The sequence below is a fragment of the Heteronotia binoei genome, chromosome 4 (genome assembly GCF_032191835.1).
Source record: "Heteronotia binoei isolate CCM8104 ecotype False Entrance Well chromosome 4, APGP_CSIRO_Hbin_v1, whole genome shotgun sequence".
NCBI classification, from domain to species: Eukaryota; Metazoa; Chordata; class Lepidosauria; order Squamata; family Gekkonidae; genus Heteronotia; species Heteronotia binoei.
In genome coordinates, this window is record NC_083226.1 from 157,695,071 (window position 1) to 157,720,795 (window position 25,725).

The following is a 25,725-nucleotide window of genomic DNA, read 5'->3' on the forward strand; positions in this document are numbered from 1 at the left end:
CTTTAGTAAAAATTTAGTAACTAAAATATCTAGGGGAAGCTTATTTCACTGGCCCTTAAGTGGTTTGATCAATTTCTCTCTAGCATCCAAGGCTCTTTTTGTAGCTGGAACTCCTTTGCACATTAGGCCACACCCCCTGATGTAGCCAATCCTACAAGAACTTACAGTAGCCCTGTAAGAAGAGCCCTGTAAGCTCTTGGAGGATTGGCTACATAAGAGGGCTGTGGCCTAATATGCAAAGGAGCTCCTGCTATAGAAAGAGCCCTGCTAGCATCCTTATACCACAGACATTCAACTAGAACATGTTTCACAGTTTTTATGATACTTAAATCACAACTGCAACATCTGTCAGAAAATAGTATATCTAATGTATAGCATTTGGAGATGATGCAAGGTCACACATTTAATTTTGCAAGCATAATTGCTCGCTTGTAAAAAGGGTTTTCAAGCTCTTGTTAAATAAGTAGGATTGCCAACTCCAGGTTGGGAAATCCCTAGAGATCTGGAGGGTGAAGCTTAGGGTGAAACTTCAGTGAGTGGGGTGTAATGCCATAGAATTCACTATCCTAAGGAGTCATTTTCTCCAGGGGAAGAGATCTCTGGAGATCAGTCACAATTCTGGGAGATCTCCAGGCACAACAAAAAATGCAAGCTACTGACCAATTTACTAAGAAGTATATAGAAATTAGTCCAAATGTCCAAAACATGTATATTCAAGTCCCAAAGTAGTGTGGTGACAAGCCGATCGATTAAGTACATGTTTCTTTCCAGTCTTCATCAGACCTGGGACAACTAACAAAAGAAAATAATCTACAAAAATATCAGAAGGACATTCAGACACCACCAACCCTCTTCCAGTGAAAAAATATATCATACTTACATATTGATTCAATTATATAGATTTTTATGTTACTTTACCTTTAAGAGGTTTGTGTAATGGCAGCTGTAAATAAGATGTTTGCCTTTTTAAACATGTTAGTTGCATCTTTAGGGTGCACAAGAAGCCACATACTGAGCTGTAGCCAAGGTGAAATTGCTGCTGGAGACGCTCCGTGTCCCTTTTTTGAAAATTGTGTAAAAAAATCTATATAATTGAATCAATATGTAAGTATGATATATTTTTTCACAGGAAGAGGATTGGTGGTGTCTGAATGTCCTTCTGATATTTTTGTATAATATTTTCTTTTGTTAGTGGTCCCAGGTCTGATGAAGACTGGAAAGAAACAAGTACTTAATCGATTGGCTTGTCACCACACTACTTTGGGACTTGAATATACATGTTTTGGACATTTGGACTGATTTTTATAAACTTCTTAGTAAATTGGTCACTAGCTTGCATTTTTTGTTGTGTTATCCATTATAGTGACCTCTCTCGGATTGTATTCTATCCCACCTGGGGGATGGCAATCCTAGAAATGGGACAGAGCAAAAGAGTTGTGGAATGGTCTTCTTGGGGAGAAGACCATTCCACAACTCTTGGGACCACCACTGAAAAGGCTGTACTGTTCCTGAAGGCCAGTCTGCATGGTGGAAGCCAAAGCAGAGCCTCTCTAGTTGATAGAACAAAAGGGGGCTTACATGGGAGAATAACTTATTTTAGCTATCCCAGATCCAGCCTGTATAAAGCTTTGTGGTGGAACGGGCCTTCTCAGGGCTGCAAGACCTATTCCACCCTGCCCTCCAGGGGTTTCCCAATACCTGGAAAGGCTTTTCTTTCTCTCTCGGATAACCAGTGCCACCACCCTACCTTTGTAAATAATTGCTTCCTGTTCCCTTCCAAGGTCTGAGGCCTTGCTTCCATGTCTCCTGCTGCCCAGCACCTGGTCACCACAGGGACCGTTTAATGCCTTGTGTGCCCCTGTAGGAATAGCTGCTTGCCCACTGCCTGTCTTCCCCCGGCACTTCTTTTAAAATACCATGCATCCAGAAAAGCCTTCTTACTTCTCTTGATGTGCCAAGGACATGACTTGTTCTTGGTGGCTGCTCCACGTTAATTTTCTCTTCAGGACTCACCAGAGTCCAGTGTTGCCAATCCCCAGATGGGGGCAGGGGATTCCCCAGTTTGGAGGCCCTTCCTCCCACTTCAGGGTCATCAGAAAGCAAGGGGGTGGGGAGGGAAATGTCTGCTGGGCACTCCATTATTCCCTATGGAGACCGATTCCTATAGGGTTTTATGGAGAATTGATCTGTGGGTATCTGGGGCTCTGGGTGGCTGTTTTTTGAGATGGAGCCACCAAATTTTCAGCATAGCATTTGGTGCCTCTTCCCAAAATACCCTCCAAGTTTCAAAAAGATTGGACCAGGGGGTCCAATTCTATGAGCCCCAAAAGAAGGTGCCCCTATCCTTCATTATTTCTAAGGAGGGAAGACATTTAAAAGATGTGTGGTCCCTTTAAATGTGATGGCCAGATCTCCCTTTGCAGTGGAGGCCAAGTTGGCAGGGGAGTAATATATGGTTTATATACATCTTGTATTTGAGTTGGCCGTTATGCATATGCTGCAATGCATTATTAAATATATAACTCATTTTTAAAAGGTGGCATGAGGCTTTCATGATTGGATAAACAAGAAATGGAAATAAAACAAAACAAGAATTTGCTGGTAGTGGAAAGTGCTGTCAAATCACATCTGACTTATGGTGGCCCCATAGAGTTTTCAAGGCAAGAGACGTTCAGAGGTAGTTTGCTGTCTCCTGCCTCTGTGTAGCAGCCCTGAACTTTCTTGGTGGTCACCCATCCAAATGCTCACCAAGGCCAACCCTGCATGCTTTGCAAGAACTGATGAGATCAGGCAAGCATGGGTTACTCAAGCCATGGCAAAATTTGCTGGGTAGTCTATATAATTCATAAATAAGCTAGCACTGTTCATTAGCAGACTTGTCTCTTCTTTTTTCTCTAGGTCTAGGAGGGGCCCTTGGCTATCTCACAGGTGCCATTGATTGGGGCCACACTGTCTTGGGGAAATATTTGGGATCAGAATTCCAGGTGATGTTCTTTTACGCAGCTCTGGTGTTCCTCATCTGCCTGACCGTACATTTGTGCAGTATCCCCGAAGCATCCCTCGCCATCGCCTCAGTAGAATCCAAACACCTGCTGAACACAGCAAAGCCCTATCAATACGGCTCCATAGGAACAGTTAAGGATGGCTATTTTAAAAAAGTCTATACAGAAACACAGACATTATCTCAGCAAGGGAAGCTCAGTGAAAAACGAGACACTCAGGTAATAGCACCTTTTTTTTATCTACCTTTTATTCCTTTCTCTTAAAAATAAAAAAGAAACATCTACAGTGCATAGGATATAAGAGAATCAATTTGGAGTTCCTGAATTTTTCGGTGCCATTATGCGCTTTGGGGCCAATGTAGTTAATGGCTAATCTTCTAGGGTATATTCAATGGCTGGGAAGGAGGGGCTTTGAGATAAAGACACTAAATTTGCAGTGCAGCTGCTGGCGCTTGTCCCGCAGTGAACCCCGAAGTTGCAAAAAGACTGCACCAGAGGGTCCAGTTGGGGAATACGGGGAATATCAGGTTGTCTGAACGGAAGATGATATTGTGGGGAGAGAAAGGTACTGGATGCCAAAGCCAGTGGTAGAAAGGGCCATCAAGTAGAAACTCTGTAGGGTTTTCAAGGCAAGAGACAAACAGTGGTGATTTGCCATTGCCTGCCTCTGCATAGCAACCCTGGACTTCCTTGGAGGTCTCCATCAGGGCCAACCTTGGTTAGCTTCCAAGATCTGACAAGATCAGGTTAGCCTGGGTCACCCAGGTCGGGGTCCAAAACTGTTAATCATGAATCGGTTCATTTGAAATCAATGAATTTAGCGATGACGTTGATTTGAACGGGACTGAGAGTCTTCATGACACACAGTGGAGTTCTGTGATCAGAACTTCCACTATGTTTGGGGGCCTAAATAGCAGCCCTCAGGAGGTGAAGATCATGACCACGGTACTGGGGAAGGGAAGTTCAGCTCTTTGTCTTGAGCTGTTTCCTTGATTTAAAAAATGCCCCACTCACAGGCTTCTTTAACTTCAGATAAAGGAAAAAAGGCACCACATGACATTTCTCTACCAGTAGCCTAAGGGAAGAACTGAGAAAACTGAATCTGCTCCTTTCATCAGCACTGCAGTCTCAATCAGTCTTTGCATATGGATGCATGCAGAGCTTTTTTGCAGAAAAAGCCCATCAGGAACTCATCTGCATATTAGGTCACACCCCCTGTGACACCACCAATGTTTCACACAGGGTTTTTTGTAGAAAAAAACCCAGCAGGAGTTCATTTGCATGTCAGGCCACACCCCCTGATATTAAGTCAGCCGGAACTGTGTTCCTGTGCGTTCCTGCTCAAAAAAAGCCCTGAATGTATGGAAGATGTTCCAGTGATGGGACTCCAGCACTATATATAATTTAACTCTTGTGCAGGGCTTTTAAAAATTATTATTATTTTTGAGCAGGAACGCAGTTCCGGCTGGCTTGGCATCAGGGGTATGGCCTATGCAAATGAGTTCCTGCTGGGCGTTTTCTGCAAAAAAGACCTGCCCAAAACAATGGTGACATCAGGGTGTGGCCTAATATGCAAATGAGTTCCGCAGGGCTTTCTCTGTAAAAAAAAAAGCCCTGCTCTTGTGTATGTGTGTATGTTCAGTGCCATCAAGTCTCTTCCATGTTATGGCGACTCTATGAATTAATGATCTCAAAACATATTGTTGACTAACCGTGTTGCTCAGGTCTTACACACTAAGGGGCGTGGCTTCCTTGATTGAGCCAGTCTGTCTCATGTTGGCTTTTCCTCTTTTCCTGCTGCCTTCAGCTTTTCCTAGTATTATGGGCTTTTCCAGTGACTCTTGTCTTCTCTTAATGTGACCAAAGTTCTATAGCTACGTTAGTCATTTTAGCTTCTAGGGAAAGTTCAGGCTTGAGTTGATCTAGAGTTTTAACTTTTATGGAATTTTGTGAGCAAAAATTCTACTTCGTGAGCTGCTGCCATTAAGGTTTTTAGCCACCGCATAAATTAGCTTGCTCTGGGGCCATTTTTCCTGCACTAAGACAAAAATGTGCGAGCTGGAGGCTTAAAAACTGTGAGCTAGCTCACACTAACTCAGATTAGAGGGAACACTGCTTGCGACTAATTTTTGATGACTCTTTCCCCTTGATTAGAATCCTTTAATTACCTACCTTGTGTTGATGTTGATTGTTCTTTTTGTGGTAAAACGAGGGGGAAAGATTTCTCTGTCTAAACTTGTCATTAAACTTCATTGGTCTTAAAGTGCCACTGGACTCAAACTTTGTTCTATCATTCCACATGTGTGTAAGCTGCTGTCTAAAAATGGAAGCTTCGTTTAAAAAAAAAGTCAGTAGGAAAAGAGGAGATGAACTGGAAGGAAATGGTCAAGGAAGCCACAGCCACAGCAGAGGTCCATCAGTGGCTATTAGCCACAGCGTATTGTTGGAACTCTCTGTCTGAGGCAGTGATGCTATGTGTTCTTGGTGCTTGAGGGGGCAGCAGTGTGAGGACTTCTAGTGCTCTGGCCCCACCGTTGGACCTCCTGACAGTGCCTGTTTTTTTGGCCACTGTGTGAAACAGAGTGTTGGACTGGATGGGCCATTGGCCTGATCTAACATGGCTTCTCTTATGTTCTTACATTGTTAGCCCTCAGTGTGCAAGGCCTGGACAAGGCTGTTAATAATGGGACATTTGGGAGGTTATTAATTCTGGGGCATGCCATAAACTGGAAGTGATTTGATGGCACTGAACACAGATTTCTGAACTAAATTTTTTTCAGGAAGATACTGTCTGTCTGAATATGCATATGCTGTGAGGCTCGAAGTCTGTGAGGCTTGTGCTTTCTTTGCTTGAAGAATATGTTGCCAACTTCCAGGCTGGGCTTGGAGATATCCCAGATTGACAACTGATCTCCAGACAAGGGTTTAGTTCCCCTGGAGAAAATGGCTGGTTTGGAGAGTAGACTCCATGCCCTTATATGCCACTGAGGTCCCTCCTCTTCCCAAACCCTTTCCTCCCCAGGCTGCACTCCTCAAATCTCCTGGAATTTCCCAGCCCAGAGTTAGCAACCCTACCCCGTGCCCAAATTGAGGTAGAGTTACTCATATACTCAGGGGTGGAATTCTAACAGGAGCTCCTTTGCATATTAGGCCACACACCCCTGAGGTAGCCAATCCTAAAAGAGCTTACAAAAAAGAGCCCTGTAAACTCTTGACTTCCAGAAAGCTTTTGATAAAGTTCCTAATCAAAGGCTCCTTAGTAAGCTCGAGAGTCATGGAGTAAAAGGACAGGTCCTCTTGTGGATCAAAAACTGGCTAATTAATAGGAAGCAGAGAGTGAGTATAAGTGGGCAGTCTTCGCAGTGGAGGACGGTAAGCAGTGGAGTGCCGCAGGGCTCAGTACTGGGTCCCATGCTCTTTAACTTGTTCATAAATGATTTGGAGTTGAGAGTAAGCAGTGAAGTGGCCAAGTTGTTCAGGGTGGTGAGAACCAGAGAGGATTGTGAGGAACTCCAAAGGGATCTGTTGAGGCTGGGTGAGTGGGCGTCAACGTGGCAGATGAGGTTCAATGTGGCCAAGTGAAAAGTAATGCACATTGGGGCCAAGAATCCCAGCTACAAATACAAGTTGATGGGGTGTGAACTGGCAGAGACTGACCAAGAGAGAGATCTTGGGGTCGTGGTAGATAACTCACTGAAAATGTCAAGACAGTGCACGATTGCAATAAAAAAGACCAACACCATGCTGGGAACTATGAAGAAGGGAATTGAAAACAAATCAGCCAGTATCATAATGCCCCTGTATAAATCGATGGTGTGGTCTCATTTGGAATATTGTGTGCAATTCTGGTCACCGCACCTCAAAAAGGATATTATAGCATTGGAAAAAGTGCAGAAAAGGGCAATTAGAATGATTAAAGGTTTGGAACACTTTCCCTATGAAGAAAGGTTAAAATGCTTGGTGCTCTTTAGCTTAGAGAAACGTCGACTGCGGGGTGACATGACACGCTTCCTAGGTAAAATGGGGCGTGTTTTGGTAATTACAACCTGGAACCAGTGTTTCAAATTCTATGAACGCAAAAAGTCACTAGTCAATTTCTTTTAGGAATTGTCTGCACCTGTTGGGGGTACTGCAGTAACGAAGAGAAAAAAGAAATTTTCATCTGTGGACTCTATATTCTTGAATGAGTAGTGATTGAATCTGCAATGTTATTCTATTTACTGCGGTAACTAAAATCTGTATTGAAATTGAATGAATTCAGAAACAGTTCTTGTTATATGATATTGTTGCAGGAAATTCACCACAAAGCAGCACCATGCAGGTTAGGTGAAGCAAACAGTTCTTTTTTAAAGGTGCCAAAACACTTAGCTGAGTATAGTGACTCAAAGGAGCTAAGCGACCTTCTAAAAGCTACAGTGAGGTTAAATACCTTTAGAATGCGTGGGTGGCATGATACATATTTTTGTCTCACTCTTCAAGTTGGGATGGTTAACACCTTTTGCACCTTACATGTTTCCTGTTATTCTCAACTTCTTGCGGTTTCAGCATATATTTCCTGTTAACATACATGTAATACGTCATGGAGGCTCAGCTGCCCTCTACCCACAACCCATCTTCCTGTGTGGATGCAAGTTAGTAACAAAGGACATATTTTCTCTTTCATTTCTGTCTTATCCCCCCCTTCCAGAATTCTATCTGGATCAAAAGAGAGAGAGAGAAATCTGGCTATCTTGCCTTATAGGCTCATGGGTACATCATATGGCTCCTCATTTCTGAGGGGAACCAGATATTCAGCATTCAGTGCATTCACATATACACTCTCTCATGAGCATGACTGGCTCTGTTTTTGGGACAGACTGAAGTTCTTTTACAACATCAGTGATCATATTCTTTATGAGAGGAAGCAGGCAGGGCAGAATCAATCGGCCTCCGAATCCCAAGCCAATCATTAACAAAATGCTTTTCCAATTTCCAAGCAAGTCTCCTAACCATCCACCTTCATCCACGATGCCTGACCAAGTCTGAACAGGGACATGCGCCAGCTTCCACATTCGGTCAATGGCTTCCACATTCTTCAATGGCTTTTCCACTATCGTCTATCTGAAGACAATTACTGAGATTAAATTTTCCACACACTCCTCCTTCAGCTGCTAGCAAGTAATCTAAAGCTAAGCAGTTCTGATACACAGCAATGCGAAGCTGGGTATTGGTCTTTGCTAATAGGTTCAAAGCTAATGACATTTCATTGGTTATAATCTCCACAACAGCTTGCAATCTAATAAAATGGTTCAACATATATATGGGAGTTCTATAGCCCCAGAATCCGTCTGCTGCCCATGTGGCTGGGTCATATACCTGTATAATCCATTCTGGAGGCCACTCGTTATCCTTCCAGATTCCTATTTCTATGGTTGACCCCACATCCCTGTTGACCCGGCTGGTTTCTTCATACACTGGCACCCCCAGCCTTTCTCCCATCCTGATTGGAAATAGGAAGAAGCTGGGCTTTATAGATGCCAAAACATTCCCCGGTCCAATCAAGAGGTAACTGACTGTAGGCTGCGCTACCACATACCCAATATACAGCATCTGGGGCGTGCCATGCTATGGTAGCTTTACAGGGGTCTTCCCATAACTGGGACAGGTGGCTCTGAGTGGTTTTATTAAAGGGGTTGGCAGGCTCTGAGGTTGTGGAATTTCTAAAGTCTTGGAATCTTTTGTTCTTGGTACCATTGCAAACCCAGCCAGTCTCGCAGGCTAGATCTCCTACTGGGACCTCAAGTGGCCTGGACAGCAACTGTTGAGACTGTTGCTGTTCTGCCTTGGCTTGAATTCTGTCCATCTGGTGGATGTGACCATCTCTTACACTCTCCAGGTTGAAAACAATTACCTCAGAGTTCTTTTTCAATTTAGAAAGTTCAACCAGAGTTTTCTCATAGCTAGGAATGGCTGGCCACACAATAGGTTTAATCTTGCTCTTCCAAATATTAGGATCAAAGAAATTAGGATGAGCAGTATAAGAAGGCCACAGGGGATATTGCCATTAGGACTATTTTATTATTTATTTCCTTTGGCATTTCCTGTGCAGTATGTATGTAGGCAGGAGAGCTCCATTCACTCCACGAGCCTTTGAAAAAATTATCATTGGACTTGGACCGAACTTTTAGTTTATACCATGAGCTTGTCTGAAATTCCCTTTTCAAAAGTGTTAACGGGACATGTTGAAATATCTTGGTCCTGTCACTCGTGGTCCAATTGGCAACTTCAGGCCAGTAGGCTATCTCATATATTAAAGAATCCTTTAAATAGCCTTGTGATGAATGGGGAATGGAGAACTGAACCAGATAGACATCTTCCTTTTCTTGGTATGTGATTTTTAAGTCAAGCACCGCATCAGGCTTAATGATGTCAGTGATTTTCAGTTCCTGGCAGTGTCTACATTGCTGTTCTGTTTGTATTGTCAGGCAGGCTCTGACAGAATGATAGATGAGATCGCTCCTGAGAAAGAATTTGCATTCCAGCTGGCTTTCCACTGGGCACACATGCTCATTGCCATCGTAATGTAAAGTGAAACGGATGGGGGTTTCATTTAAATTTATCTCCATCCCTGAGATCTGGCAAGTTACGGCAATATCTCCATCTAACTGGTTTGCAAATCAACCGAAGCACTCAAAAGTGAGGTCCAGTTCTCCATTTCCCAACCAAACAGTGTTGCAGCACCACTCTCTGTAGCAATAGCAGGAAGGAAAATTAGAAAAGGAACCCGGCACAGCCATCCTGAGCTCCTCTTCCATCTCATGCTGATAAGTATGCCTGTAAATTAGACAATTAAGATGGGGCTCAGTGAGTAGAGCTACACATGGCTGATGGGCAGTGATTAGGTATGCTAAATAGTACCAAGTCTGAATTTCTATCGTTCTGGGTTCTAAAACTGGGTTACAGCTTTAACAGTTTGCTCCTTTGAGAAGCTCATTTTAGATATTATGTTTCCTAGGGAGCAACTCCCCCATTTGCTCATGTATGAGACAACTCGTTATTTATAAGAGCTACAAGGAGGACTTGGGTGGCATAAAATAAAAACTAGCTGGATTACTGACAAATGATTCACAAACTGGAGTACATTTTTCACTGTTTTCCCAGTTGTGGCACCTCAGACTTTTAAAGGTAATCAGTAAATATAATACTATAGAAATGTTTTTTAAAAAAATGTATGCACACTCCGTGGGTCAAAATTCAAACCTTGAATCTCCTACCCAGCCGGAAAAGTTCCCTCCTCCATTTGGAGTTCACAGGCTATTCCGGGATGCCGAAGTTCTTTACAAAAAGTCTCTTCTCTATTTACAATCTCCCATTACTCATTTTGTTTGGCCCCTGACTCTCATTCACTAGGTTCCTCATTTTAATATTAACTAGGCATTAAACTATACCGTTTGGGCCTCTGTCATCTTTATAAGGCCGATCCATAACTTAACTGAAGATTTGGCTCTTCTTCAGCACACATCGTTTTCTTTTACTGCTCTATATTGGGGAGGGAGCCAGAAATCCCTTCATTCCAGTCTTCTCTTATAGTTTGTGGAGAGGCTAGTCCTCCTTCCAAGAGAAGGTGGGTGATTCATTTCTACGGCCAATAGGTATCCCATATCCAAACAAATATGGCAAAAATAATTAGAAGAGGAACCAGTATGTATATACATGCCTCCTGCTGCTCTGGTTCTCCAGTTACATTCCCCTCTGGAATCATTTTGTATCAAACTTTCCCTCAGAAGGGGTGCAGTCAGAAGAGGTGCAGGATTGGGGCTGTGTGGGTGGTGGCATGCACCTGGGACAATTTAGGGAATGTAATCCTGCCTTATCTATTAATTTTCCTTCAGGAGAGATTACTGGGCTGGATGTTTCCTGAGCCAAAAACAATTCTGGTGGGTGAAAATCTGATATCTGCCTGAACACCCAGAACCTTTCAGGCTTTCCCGGTCTATGTTGAAAATAAAAATGAGTTTTCCAAATTCGTGTGGGGAAGCAGAGTCGAGTTTTGTATTCTATATTGCCCCAATCTCCTGCCCTTCCTTCGTCGTAATGCCAAATTCTATATTTAAACCAAGGACAGAGATATCCTAATTCAGTAATTATTGGACCATACGGATGTTGGAGGGGGTCTTCAAATTGATGACCAAACATACCCCAATGCCAAGCTGGAGACCACCCCGAGTCATCTTCCTATCCAAAGTCTTGGGGGCTAAAAGCAAACATGTGGCTCAATATTCCACTTCTATTTCCCTGTTTTCGTTATCTCCTGAGACCCCTTCAATTGTTACTAGTTCTTCCTCTTCAAACAAATAGGCCTCCTGCACTACCTCTATGTTTCCTAATTCTCAAGGATATAATCCCTGGGTTAGTGTTTACTCCCAGCAATAGTCCCCAAACTCTATTGACCCTTCCGAGCTTGACATGTCTGACTCAACGGAACTCCCTGTATGTAATTCCACCTTTCCACACCAGAAGCAATTACTTGAATGGAAATTGTCTAGATATGGAATATTACATGTAATCTGATTTTCCCACCCATCTGTATAATTGGTGGTCTCCTCTCCAACCCTTGTGTTCGTTATTTTCCACACTTGAATGTGGTCGTTACCAATTTGCCTAAGAAAATACCAGTTATTCCACCAGGCCCTCCAATCCTTGTTCCATGTTTTCCCTTGTTTTTTAATCACCCAAGCTGTTGTATCTTGATCGGTTCCTTTCCAAATTTGGAACCTATATTTAGGACACAAGTCCCCCTCCCAACAAAGAAATAGCTTTCCTGCTGTTTCTACCCAAGGACGTACTAATGCCTTGAATCTCTCCTTCTGTGTCCAAAATCCCCAATCGTGTTTACAGAAGTCATTCATGAGTCATTCCCAGCCCATCTAAAAACTGACAACTGTTGGACTCGGTTGGATGTCAGTGACTGGCCCAATGGTTTGGGAAAACGAAGGTTAAATGGGGACAAAAGAGATGACCCCCCTTGGGTCATCACCTTCAGGGGTCTCGGGGATTTGAAGAATATATGGCGTCTCTTTCTTCTTCCTTTTACTAGTTCTCCTAATCTTTTCCCAGGGCAACACATAAAGGTCTAAGTGTTACAGAATACTAGAAATTGTTCCGGGAACACAGTGCTATGTATCTTTTAGGGGTTGACGCAAAACACAATTTTCTCCAAGAATTTCCTTGAAATGAGCAGTCATTTTCGCCAGTGGAGTCATGCTTCCTGACTGACTCCCTCCCATGGTACCAGACAGACAAGACGACTTGAACACAAAGGGTAAAGGGTGGTGGGATACCAGTAAGGGTTCTGGTACCCCGGAACACAAAGAGGGTTCCCTTCTCCAAGCAGTTTTCCTGACCCAAATGCGGTCTCCTGATTAGGAAATGCAATACCGAGGAGTTCAGCAGTCACTTGGCAATTTGATTGCCTCTCATTCACACACACGCACAATCCATAGTGCACTATTTCCAAACTCAGTCCTTATCTCTGAGAGCCACGATGCCAATCCTTATCACCAACAGTCAAGCCAGATCCCTCTGATCCGCTCTAAAGGTCGGGATACAGGAGGTGATCAGTCCCCTCTTCCCTCCAAATGGGAGTGACCAGAAACCCAGTTACATATACTCACCTTCGAAGGATTTTCCCAGGGGTCTGGTTCAGCCTTCTGCCAGGGTCGTTGGACGATCGGGGCAGCGGTGTTGAACCGTCAGAACTCAGGGACCCAGACTCGGTCAAAGGACCATGGCGCCTAGTCACAGTCCAGGAGTTCCACGACATGAGGCCAGCGGACCCGAGGGCCAAGGGGGTCTAAAGGACCCGCCTGCCTGTGGTGGTTTCCGCCCCCTTTCCCGGCAGCACAATGCACCAGAACATGTTGCAGGAAATTCACCACAAAGCAGCACCACGCAGGTTTGGTGAAGCAAATAGTTCTTTATTAAAGGCACCAAAACACTTAGCTGAGTCTAGTGACTCAAAGGAGCTAGGCGACCTTCTAAAAGCTGCAGAGAGGTTAAATACCTTTAGAATGCGTGGGTGGCATGATACATATTTTTGTCTCACTCTACAATTTCCAGCAGGGCTTTTGCACCTTACATGTTTCCTGTTATTCTCAACTTCTTGCGGTTTCAGTGTATATTTCCTGTTAACATACATGTAAAACGTCATAGAGGCTCAGCTGCCCTCTACCCACAACCTGTCTTCCTGCATAGGTTCAAGTTAGTAACAAAGGACTTATTTTCTCTTTCATTTCTGCCTTAATATATTTGAAAGAGTAATGAATTGTTGTACGTATTTTTTTTGACACAGTTATCTCCAGGCTCCTGGCTGGCAACCCTAGACTGTGAACAAAGTGTTACAAACCCTCCCTAGCCTCATTTTATAACCAGATTCTTGTCAGTCATATCTAATAAACTAGCTGAAAGCGAGCTGTAAGCATTTGGTTCAGATATATTTTTTTAAAAATCTGATATTTCTTGGGTAAGAGCTTGTATTTCTCTAGCTGGTGGGCAGTCTGTCAGAGCCAACTCCCAGAGGATCAGGTGACTTACATCACCTACTCCAGTACAACAATATCCTGCTTCTAAAGTTTCTTTGATGATGTGCCAGTCAATCTTCATTTGAGCCTCTTCTTCCCCTGAAATTCTGCATCCTCCTCATGTACCTGAAGGTGAAAACACTGCTGCCTTTCAAAGCAATCATCTTTTGAAAAGAAACTCAAGATCACATAGAGAAAGGAAAAACTCCAGGGGGAGATCACATTGAGACAGCGAAAACTCCAGTTGGCTTGAGCTTTACACTCAGTCCTTTTTTTTATCCTTTGAAAAAGAGGTGCCAGAGGGAAATGAAAGAGAAACACATGGGTGCCCCTCTTCAAATTTTAAACATTTTTTGAGACTTTTTGTTTCCACAAAGAGGTTTTGGAACTCCATTCCACCGCATTTCCCCAGGGAAAAGAGCCCTGTTTACACCCATACATGCTGGCAGATTGTTTATCACCTTATGGGCTGAGAAATTTAAAGGCAGCATGGTTATGATATCCAGCACAGGGGGACAGATTTTAAGAACTAAAGTACGAAGCAAGAACCAATTTGTGTGATACTGGAGTGCTGTGACTGGAACTCCAGATGTGTGATTTCCCCTCAGAAAAAGATGTGGAAAGTGGATAACTAGCTCTTTAACCATCTCCTATTAGGATTGCTAAGGCCACACTGGCCACTGGCTGGGGGTAGGGTTGCCAAGCTCCAGATTGGGAAATTCCTGGAGATTTGGGAATGGCATCTGGGCAGGACAGAGACCTCTGTGGGGTACAATTCCCTAGCATCCACTTTCCAAAGCATCCACGTTCTCCAGGAGGGGCTGATCTCTGCATTCTGGAGATGTGCTATCATTCTGGGAGGTCCCCAGGTCCTACTTGGAGGATGGCCTCACTATCTTCCATTAATGATTTTGGCAAGCTTTAAACTAGACATCTGGGTCATTCTTCCTTTCAGGTTGAGAGGCAGGTGACCATTAGGGCCCTCTTCAAGGCTCTTCTAAGCATGCCTTCTCATTACCGTTGTTTGTGCATGAGCCACTTGATGGGATGGACGGCTTTCCTCTCCAACATGCTCTTCTTCACGGACTTCATGGGACAGGTAAAGAAAATTATCTGCTGCCACCTTAGGGTTGCCAGGTCTGACTCAAGAAATATCTGGGGACTTTGGGGGTGGAGCCAAGAGCAAGGGTGTGAACTGAACTCCAAAGAGAGTTTGGCAATCACATTTAAAAGGACCGCATACCTTTTAAATGCCTACCCTCCATCTGGAAACAATGAAGGATAGGGGTACCTTCTTTGGGGGCTCATAGAATTGAAACCTGGGGGGTGTTTTGAGGAGAGGCACCAGATGCAATGCTGAAAATTTGGTGCCTCTACCTCAAAAAACAGCTTCCCTGAACCCCAGATACCCATTGATCAATTCTCCACTATACCGTATGGGAATCAGTCTCCCTAGAATATAATGGAGTGCCCTGCAGACATTTCCCTCCCCCTCTCACTTTTTGATGACCCTGAAGCAGGGGGAGGGCCTCCAGACTGGGGAATCCCATACCCCCAACTGGGGATTGGCAACCCTACGCCACTTATAGGTGCAGACTAACCCTCTTCTTATTTGGATTATTATATCTACTTGCTCATATATACATGATGGCTAATTCAGGGCTGTGAATTAGCTAGGATTAAACAGCCATATGGGAGATTTCAGAGAATAGCTACAGATGCCCTCGTGCCTCTTTATTGGGTCTCTTGGGGGAGCTGAGGATTTCATTTTAAAGACTGTCTGCCTTTTTATCTCCCAAGACTGAAATACCAGTTTTAATCATCAAGGTTTCTGGAGCCTGCAGTAATGTCATTTTCTGTTTGCCTGTTTGCATTAAAAATGAGCAATGTGTTACAAATCCGTGATTCCCCTCCATCTCACCCTACGACTCTATTAGCATCTCCTAGCAATATATTGCTTTGCTTCCTGCAGCGCTGTGTGCTAGCAGCTTTAAGGAGGGATCAGCCTGACATCTTCCAAAAACTGAAAGCCACATAGAGAGTTTTTTTAATACTGTGGGCTGGGGTCCCACAAAGAGTTATGGGAAGAGACAAGGCTATGAAATTTATCCTTTCATCTCAATCCAAATATCGGCCTCAGAGTATCTTTCCTATGAAGAAAGGCTAAAAAATTTGGGATGTTTCCGTTTAGATACAAGCAAGGGTGGAATTCTAGCAGGAGCTCCTTTGTATATTAGGCCACACACCCCTGATGTATCCAATCCTCCAAGAGCTTACAAGGCTCTTTTTTGGTAAACCCTTGGAGGATTGGCTACATCAGGGGGTATGCAAAGGAGCTCCTGCTAGAATTCCACCCCTGGATAAAAGATGACTAAGGGGAAACATAGTAGTGGTTAGGGCTTGGGGGTGGGTTTGTAGAAAAAGCCCAGCAGGAACTTATTTGCATATTAGTACACACCCCCTGACATCACTGTTGTTCCACACAGAGCTGTTTTTGTAGAAAAAGCCCAGCAGGGGCTCATTTGCCTATTAGGCCACTCCAGCCCCATAGCCAGAAATTTTTGGTTGGGGGGGCCCAGGGCATAAATTTTGGGTGGGGGGGCTGTGGAGGCTTGGCTGCTTCTTCCAGTGTTCAGCTGCCGGGCCCCAGCTCACTCACTCTCATGCTCTTGAGGGTGGGAAGAGCCCGGGGAGAGCAGCAGTGGCGAAACCAGGGCTGCGGGGAGACGGGGGGGCAGGGAAGAGCCCGGGGAGAGTGACAGCAGCAAAAATGGGGCCATGGGGAGAGTGGAAGAGACAGAGAAGAGCCCGGGGAGAGCAGCTGCGGTGAAAATTAGGTTGTGGGGAGAGCGAGAGAGGCAGAGAAGAGCCCGGGGAGAGCGGCAGTGGCAAAAACCGGACCGTGGGGAGAGCAGGGGAGGCAGAGAAGAGCCTGGGGAGAGCGGCAGCAGTGAAAATGGGGCCATGGGGAGAGTGGGAGAGGCAGAGAGGAGCCCGGGGAGAGCGGAAACAGCGAAAATGGGGCTGTGGGGAGACCGGGGGAGACAGGGAAGAGCCCAGGGAGACGGCCAGCAGCGAAAATAGGGCCATGGGGAGTCCAGGGGAGGCAGGAACTGAGTGGGAAGAGCCCAGGGAGAGCGGCGGTGCAAAAATGGGGGGATGAGTGATGGGGAAAGGAGGAGCCATACAGGAGGAAGGGAGGTTGAGTGAAGGGACCATGCCCCTGTGACCCCCCCGGTAGGGTTGCCAATCCCCAGGTGGGGGCAGGGGATCCCCTGGTTTGGAGACCCTCCCCCCGCTTCAGGGTCGTCAGAAAGCGGGGGGAGGGGAGGAAAATGACTGCTGGGAACTCTATTATTCTCTATGGAGATTTATTCCCATAGAAAATCATGGAGAATTGATCTGTGGGTATCTGGGGCTCTGGGGGGGGCTGTTTTTTGGGATAGAGGCACTAAATTTTCAGTATAGCATCTAGTGCCTCTCCCCAAAATACCCCCCAAGTTTCAAAAATATTGGGCTAGGGGGTCCAATTCTATGAGCCCCAAAAGAAGGTGCCCCTATCCTTCATTATTTCCTATGGAAGAAAGGAATTGAAAAGGTGTGCCGTCCCTTTAAATGTGATGGCCAGAACTCCCTTTGGAGTTCAGTCATGCTTGTCACAGCCTTGATCTTGGCTCCAACCCTAATGTCTCCTGGCTCCATCCCCAAAATCTCCTGGCTCCACTCCCAAAGTCCCCAGATATTTCTTGAATTGGACTTGGCAACCCTACCCCCCCCCCGGTGGCCACAGGCCTGGGCCACTCCCCCTGACACCAAGCCAGCTAGAACTGTGTTCTTGTGCATTCCTGCTAAAAAAAAAAAAAGCCCTGGTAGTGGTTTTTAGAGTTATACATGGGGTGGAGAAAATAGATTAAGAAGACTTTTTGTCCTTCTCCTGTAACATTAGCACTCAAAAGCAGCCCATGAAATTGATGGGCAATAGGTTCAGGACAGAAAAAAGGAAATACTACTTTACTCAACAAGTTATCAAACTGCCAGGGAGATATTTATGGCCATGAGCATAGAGAGCCTTAAATGGAGTTAGACAGATTCATAGAGAAGAGATCCAAAAATCGGTATTAGTTATGAGGACTGAAGGAAATCTCCATATACAAAGCCAGCCAGCCTCTGGAAACCACTGCTAGGAGGCAGCATCAGGAGAAGACCTTGGATTCTATGTGCCCCACTCAGTGTTCCTTCTAAGCTGAGTTAGCATGAGCTAGCTCGCAGATTTTTAGGTTCGAGCTCACACATTTTTGTCTTAGCTTAGGAAAAATGGCCCCAGAGCACAATAATTTGTGCAGTAGCTCACAACTTTAATACCAGTAACTTAAAACTTTAATACCAGTAGCTCACAAAGTAGAATTTTTGCTCACAAGACTCTGCAGCTTAGAGGGAACAATGGCATAACCCTTTTCTCTCCTTCTCTTTTGTGGTGGCTCTGCAGATTGTGTTCGACGGTGATCCTTATGCACCTCATAACTCTACGGCGTATCTGACTTATGAAAGGGGTGTCGAGATGGGATGCTGGGGGATGTGCATCAATGCCATTTCTTCCTCACTCTACTCCTGTAAGTACCATCAAGGCTAAAATATAGTGGGTTCGATGCATAGATGAGGCGAGGTGGTAGTGAACATCAACTCTTTATTGCGTACAGCATAAGGTAGACTGCACTGCAAGACTGAGGACTGGTCCAACTATATATACACTCAGGGTCCCCGCACAAGCACGTTATTGGACCATTCAAACCAGACGGGGGCCCATGATTGGAGGAGGGCAGCAGGGATTTGGATCCTGCTGCCCATTGTTCCCAAGTCCACAAGCTCCGTTCTTATGGCTCCAATGAAGCCGGCAGGAACACCCATCCAAGTCCTCACTTGAGTCCGGTACACAACAAAGCCATAGATCGAGAATCCCCATCACTGAGCCCTCTGACATGTTTCCTGGTGCCCGCCAAATGCTTTTAGAAAGTGTGTGGGACAAAGTGGGGCTGTCGCTCAGCCAGGCCTCTGGCTGGCCACGAGGGTTGCCAAGTCCAATTCAAGAAATATCTGGGGACTTTGGGGATGGAGCCATAAGCAAAGTTGTGACAAGCACAATTGAACTCCAAAGGAAGTTCTAGCCATCACATTTAAGGGGACCACATACCTTTTTAATGCCTTCCCTACATTAGAAATAATGGAAAGGGGCACCTTCTTTTGGGGCTCATAAAATTGGGCCCCCTGGTCCAGTCTTTTTGAAACTTGGAGAGCATTTTGAGGAGACTCATCAGATACTTCACTGAAAATTTGGTACCTCTACCTCAAAAAACCGCCCCTCCAGAGCCCAAGATACCCCGGGATTAATTCTCCATTATACCCTATGGTCCAGCAGACATTTCTCTCCGTTTCTGATGACCCTGAAGCTCCTGAGGGCCTCCAAATGGGGGCTCCCCTGCCCCTACCTGGGGATTGGCACCTCTACTCATGAGTTGTTGAACTTTCAAGTTTTTCACAGTAACACAGGGCAAACAAAGGTTCCAGTTTACCTTCACACTATGCAAACCACCTCTGCAAGGATTGTGCAACAAAGGGACGGTCTGGGCTCCTTTCACAACCATGTTGTTCTGCCTCCTCCCCGTCCCCCGCTCCCCTTCAGCCTTAAAGACGCAGACACACCATCCAAAGAGGAAGGCTTTCTCAAGTAGAGACTGAAGCCTCCGGAGGGGGAAAGGCACATGATGACTGAAGTGGAGAACCCCCACTGGGACCTGGGGATTGGCAAGCTTATTGGCCACTGGAGATTTGATTGGCTGTGCAGATTTTTTAAGAACATTGCTTTAGAAGCAGCTGCCTCCACAGCATAAGAATCTTCACTCTGTGACTGATGAGAAGCCGTGGCGGCCATTTTGTGGCTAGCTCCGCCTCCTGCAGCAGCTATGTTATAGTTGTGCCGGAATTCCAAAGATGCCCACAGGCTTGAAAAGCTTGGGGACACCTGGGTTCTTGCCCGATGATGACATGAATGCTGCTCAACATGAATAAAGCCCTTGAAAATGTTAAAAGGACTTCACATATGTTATTCCAGGGATCTTACAGCGCTGTTGTTATTCTATCCACCCTACATTACAGATGAGGTGTTGAGGGTGTAAGAGGGATGGTTCACTTAAACCAGCCTAGTCATAGTGTTGCCTGTATGACTACTAGGATGACTGGGGGGCGGGGGGAGAGATTCATACATATTTACTCATGTTTCTGCTGTTCACATGCAAAGAGTGGAATGGAGAGATGATGGTGATAATGATGACGAAGACAGACAGACAGACAGACAGACAGACAGACAGATAGATAGATAGATAGATAGAGGGCTTTTTGTAGCAGGGATTCTTTTGCATATTAGGCCACACACCCTGATGTAGCCAATCTGCTAAGAGCTTACAGGGCTCTTCTTACAGGGCCTACTGTAAGCTCCTGGAGGATTGGCTACATCAGGGGTGTGTGGCCTAATATGCAAAGGAGGTCCTGCTACAAAAAAAGCCCTAGACAGACAGACAGACAGACAGACAGACAGACAGACAGACAGACAGACAGACAGACAGACAGACAGACAGACAGACAGACAGACAGATAGATAGATAGATAGATAGATAGATAGATAGATAGATAGATAGATAGATAGATAGATAGATAGATAGATAGATAGATAGATAGATAACACTCATGCCCCACCACAAATTTTGTTAGTCTTTAAGGTGCTACTGGACTCTTTTTGCTTTTTCTACTCCTTAATAGAGAATAGTGTCTGTTTTCCATCCAATCCTGAATATTTGGAAGGTGTTTGGGAAATGTAGGTCTGTCGGGAAAATGGTAACCAGGCCTGAGGCCTGTGCATATGAGAAAAGCTGTCCTGAGATTTACAAACCTCAGGCTTAGAATAGTGACAGAGACAAAGCCTTTTCTACTTCTTCCATAATAATACTATGATATAGAGGGTTCAATGCAATGAGGAGACGCAGTTGCAGTGATCATAGCTCTCTTTATTAGTTACAGCATGGTAATGGCTGCACTAGAAGATTGCTGTACTGGGCCAACGGGGCCAACTATATACAGTTCAAGGTTCCCGCACAAGGATGCCATTGGATCATTTAAACCAGTAGGGGGCCCGTGATTGGAGCAGGGCAGCAGGGATTTGGATCCTATTGCCCATTGTTCCTGAGTCCCCAAGCTCAGTCCTAAAGGCTCCAGTGAGCCAGGCAGGAACACGGGTAACAGCATCCTTAGTCCACATAGACAACAAATATCATTCAGAGTCACTCAGCGAAGCTGGTGGGCAATAGATACAGGACAGACAACAGGAAATACTTCACTCAACAAGTGATTAAATGATGGAATTCTATTCTCCTTGCTGGTGAATAGCCACAGGTATAGAAGGCTTTAAAAGGGAGCTAGACAGATTCAAGGCTACTAACCACGGTGAGTAAAGGGAATTTCTGAAACATCAGCAGCATCAAGGGAAAGCCTTGTCCTCTATGGCTTGTTGGTTGGACCTCCAAGGCAACTAGTTGTCTGCAATGTGAAAAGGATGCTGGACTAGTAGATCATTAATTTGATCCAAGAGGGATGTTTTAATTTTCTGATGTCTAGATGAATCATTGGTCTGAGTCAGAGAAAGGCAGCTTCCCGTGTTCCTAGGAATGTTAAGACCAAGGGTGGCCAAACTTGCTTAACATAAGAGCCAAATAGAATAGATGTCAAATATTAGAGAGCCACAAGACAGGAAGGAAGGAAGGAAGGAAGGAAGGAAGGAAGGAAGGAAGGAAGGAAGGAAGGAAGGAAGGAAGGAAGGAAGGAAGGAAGGAAGGAAGGAAGGGAGAGGTGGAAATAAAGCAACTTTAACTTTAATTGCATTCTCTAAGCCACTAGATGGCTTGGCTTTGATAAGTGGTTTAAAGAGAGAAATGCCTTCTCCAAGCCAGCTGACAGGGCCAAGAGGGGCCTTTGAGAGCCACACAATATGTGTGAAAGAGTCACATGAAGCTCTCGAGCTGCAGTTTGGCCATCCCTGGGTAAGACCAAGGCAATAGTATGAAGATAGACAAGGCTTATTGCTCTAAAATGCTGATTATTGAAAAAAAAATGTTTTAGGAGTCTGGTACCTCTAAGGTTATCTGGAAGCTATATATAATATAAGGTAGTCTGAGTTCTTCAGAGAAACAACAAGGTTCAAATAAGATCAATCAGTCTATCAATTTATGTTTAAACATCACATGGTTTCACTTGTAAGGAGGGTTGCCAGTTCTGGGTTGGGAAATATCTGGAGATTTTGGGGGCTGAGCCTGAAGGGGATGGAGTTTGGGGAGGGGAGGGAGTTCAGCAGGGCCATAGAGACTGACTTCCAAAGCAGCCATTTTCTTCAGAGGAAGTGATTTATTGTCAGCTGGAGATCAGTGATAGTTCTGGGAGATCTCCAGCTACCACCTGGAGGCTGGCAATCCTACAGTTGTAAAAAACCCATTGACTTCAGAAGTTGTGAGACATTTCAAATTCTGTGATTAAAATGGTTAACCTTTAAAAACACCACCTCTTTTTTTTTCATTTCCCCCTTAACAGATTTGCAGAAAGCTCTCCTACCTTACATAGGATTAAAGGGACTTTATTTCACTGGATACCTGCTTTTTGGACTGGGCACTGGTTTTATTGGACTCTTCCCCAAAATCTATTCTACTCTGGCTTTGTGTTCACTCTTTGGAGTAATGTCCAGTACATTATATACTGTGCCGTTCAACCTTATTGCTGAATATCATAGGGAGGAAGAGGTAAGTTAGAATGAACCAATGTTTCATATTGATTTTATGTTTAATAAGACCTGCATATTCTTTGCTGTCAGGAAGGAAGAAGGGAGGGAGGGAGGGAGGGAAGGATGGAGAGAGGGAAGTTTATCTGAGAAGGTCCTTTATCTGACTCCCCATGTGTTCCATCTCCATGGAGGCAGGACAGCAATACTATCCAACAAGGAGGTGAGAGACCACAAGCAGGGACCTTCTCAGTAATACTAATTTACAGAAGTCCCTGAGGTGTTTTCTGCAGAGATGCTCTCCAGTCTCAGGGGAAATTACATGGATGGTACCAGCAGGGAGTAAGGACATCAGGCTCCAGGTAGAATTTGGCAGGGCTTTTTTTGGTAGAAAAAGCTCAGCAGGAACTCATTTGCATATTAGGCTATACCCACTGACATCACCATTGTTTCACATAGGACTTTTTAAAGGAAAGACCCAGCAGGAATTCATTTGCATATTAGGCCACATGCCCTGATGCCAAGCCAGCAGGAACTGCGTTCCTGTGTGTTCCCGCTCGAAAAAAGCCCTGGGATTTGGGGATTCCCCAGAATTACAGCTCGTCTCCAGACTCCAGAGATCAGTTCCCCTGGAGAAAGTGGATGCTTTGGAGGGTGGGCTCTACGTGTAGCTGCTGGGGGAATGAAGAATGAAGATGGTGTTCAGGTGAACTGCACTGCTGTATTTTTATTTAATTTAGGGAATGGGAAAGTCTCATGGCTCCACCCCCAAAGTCCCCAGATATTTTCTGAGTTGGACCTGGCAACCCTACCTGCAACTAGTCTCTTTCCATATGTTCCCCAAAGAGCTCTACGCTCTTCTGAGCAGCACCGTTTAGCAGTTCCTGGCCTGAAGGACATCTCAACCAGGGGAAGGGCCTTTTTAGCCCTGGCCCCTGCCACGTAGAACATGTTTCTGGTTGACATTAAAGCCCTGCAGAACCTATTACCGTTCCAAAGGGCCTGCAAAACCAAGCTGTTCCACCAGGACCTTGGCTGAGGCAACGGATGTCCAAGAAACACCAGCATTCCCTTTTCAGCTTAATCAATCTGCTCAATTTGTCTTACCTGCCTCAGGGCACTGCCTATATCAACAGGCATAAGTGTTGGCTGACATTACTGCAGCAGGCACAATAATTAGAAATTGTTATGCTGCCATCAGAAATTTTTAACTGGAACTGTTGAAGGGAATGAATTAATGAACGAACGAACGAACCAACGAACGAATGAATGAACGAATGAACGAACGAACGAACGAACGAACGAATGATTAAGCTTTATAATACTTAGGTGCAGGGCTTTTTTGAGCAGGAATGCACAGGAATGCAATTCCGGCTGGCTTGGTGTCAGGGGATGTGGTCTAATATACAAATGAGACCCTGCTGGGCTTTTTCTACAAAAAAAAGCCCTGGTTAGATGCGCTTTTGTTTCTTTCCCCAGACCCCTGATCATCTATATAGGCTAGGGATATACATTAAATCTTAAAATATATTCTCCAGTGCTCAGTTTCTTCCCCAGTAAACCTTGCCAGAACCCTCAGGCAACAATGACTTGTTTTCTGCATATTTGGTAGTGATTGCCTTTGACACAATGTTGCATTGCTACTTATCCACTCATCTTGTTTATGCTTCAAAATATTGCAAAAGAACTCTAGATTCTGGACGTTTATAGGCCTCGATAAAGTAATCATAGGTCACAATAACCGGGCAATATCTTGTCCATCTTTCCCAGCTGTTGTTTTTTGGCTGCATAAGGGATTATTCTGAGACAGCATTTTTTTCTAAAGGAGTTTTTCTGGTCTCTAAGACAGAAGAAGAAGAAGATATTGGATTTATATCCCACACTATACTCTGAATCTCAGAGTCTCAGAGCAGTCACAATCTCCTCTACCTCCCCCTCCCCCCACAGCAGACACCCTGTGAGGTAAGTGAGGTTGAGAGAGCTTTTTACAGCAGTTGCCCTTTCAAGGACAACTCCTTTGAAAGCTATGGCTGACCCAAGGCCATTCCAGCAGCTGCAAGTGGAGAAGTGGGGAATCAAACCCAGTTCTCCCAGATAAGAGTCCGCACACTTAACTGGCTGTCACACCAAATCGGCTCACACACTTCCTCAGCACCATTCAATTTCAAGCAAGGCTTAAAGGACTGCAATACTCTCAAGCAGAAATCTGGTATGCATATTTCATAGGCTGTCACCTGAAAGAAAATACATTTCTTTTGCTTTGATTCAATTGGTTTGGCCAACTGTGATATTTCTAAGAAAAACTTTTCTATCTCAAACTTCCTCAGATAATGTTTGCCTAGCAAAAAAGAAAATAAAGGCAAGAGTTACTGGTAGATCCATAGGTTCATTAGGAGACTGTCACGGCCATTAAGAGGTTTTTCTGCGGAAAATATGCGTTTTACTGGAGTATAAAACATTGACCTTGCAATGTTAAACCTTTAAAATTCATAAAGCACTCTTGTTTCTTGTTGAATGTGTGCTTAAGCTCCATGGAAGACCCTTCAGTCAAGTGCTCCGTACTTGAACGTTTCAATCATGTAGGAAAATAAAACACTCAAAATTGCCTCAGACAGTAGATAATAGCAAAAAAAAAATCCTTTGATATCCAGACATCCATCCAGTGAATACTGGATTTCTTTGAACTTTAAGGTTGCCACAGAATATAAAAACCCTCCCAGAGTGTTCTATATTTGTCAGGTGCTGAGATCAGCAGTTCTTAATTCTATGCTACCTACTTTGCAGTTATATTACCTATTTGCACTCAGTATATGCTGTGGGAAAGGAACATATGAACATATATATATATGAACATATGAAGGTGCCTGTGACGGAACCGGCCCGATTCTGCCTTCAGACCCGGTCCCGTCAACTCCCTATTGAGTCGCCAACTCCTGGAGGGAGCTATTTCTCCTTCGGCCACTTGGGCTCGCTGCCACCACCTGCTCAGTCTAGGGGTTCAGATTGAGAGGAACAGGACTCCCAATCCCCCTCTCCAGCTCTGAGGCCAGGCCTCAAGATCCTCTGCCACCCTGTACTTGGGATTCACAGAGACCACAGCACTTCTTCGGGGAATCCCTGGAGGACTGGCACCTTATCCAACCACAGGCCTTCCCCCTTTCCCTGGGCCCCCTTCAATAAGCGTGGTCTAAAGCGGTTGGGGATCTACGTGGTACAGAGTTTGACTGCCAGCATTCAAAACAGTAAAAATATTTAATTAAAAGAGAAAAAGAAAAGAAAAACAAAACAAAAATAGTTGCATGTAAAAGTTTAGCACCGCACAGCACCCACACAGCAACCAGCATGACAAATA

The 25,725-nt window shown here is 44.7% G+C and overlaps 1 protein-coding gene across 3 annotated transcripts in view; it reads left to right on the top strand.

The window, feature by feature from the left end:
* Positions 1–25,725, top strand: part of SLC45A2 (solute carrier family 45 member 2) — a 47,609-nt gene that overhangs the window by 14,023 nt on the left and 7,861 nt on the right. For all 3 annotated transcript variants that reach the window (XM_060236094.1, XM_060236095.1, XM_060236096.1), the window contains 4 exons: positions 2,899–3,221; positions 14,517–14,660; positions 18,048–18,171; positions 22,190–22,395. In XM_060236094.1, the coding sequence (XP_060092077.1) occupies positions 2,899–3,221; positions 14,517–14,660; positions 18,048–18,171; positions 22,190–22,395 (797 nt within the window). The remainder of the gene's footprint in view (positions 1–2,898; positions 3,222–14,516; positions 14,661–18,047; positions 18,172–22,189; positions 22,396–25,725) is intronic.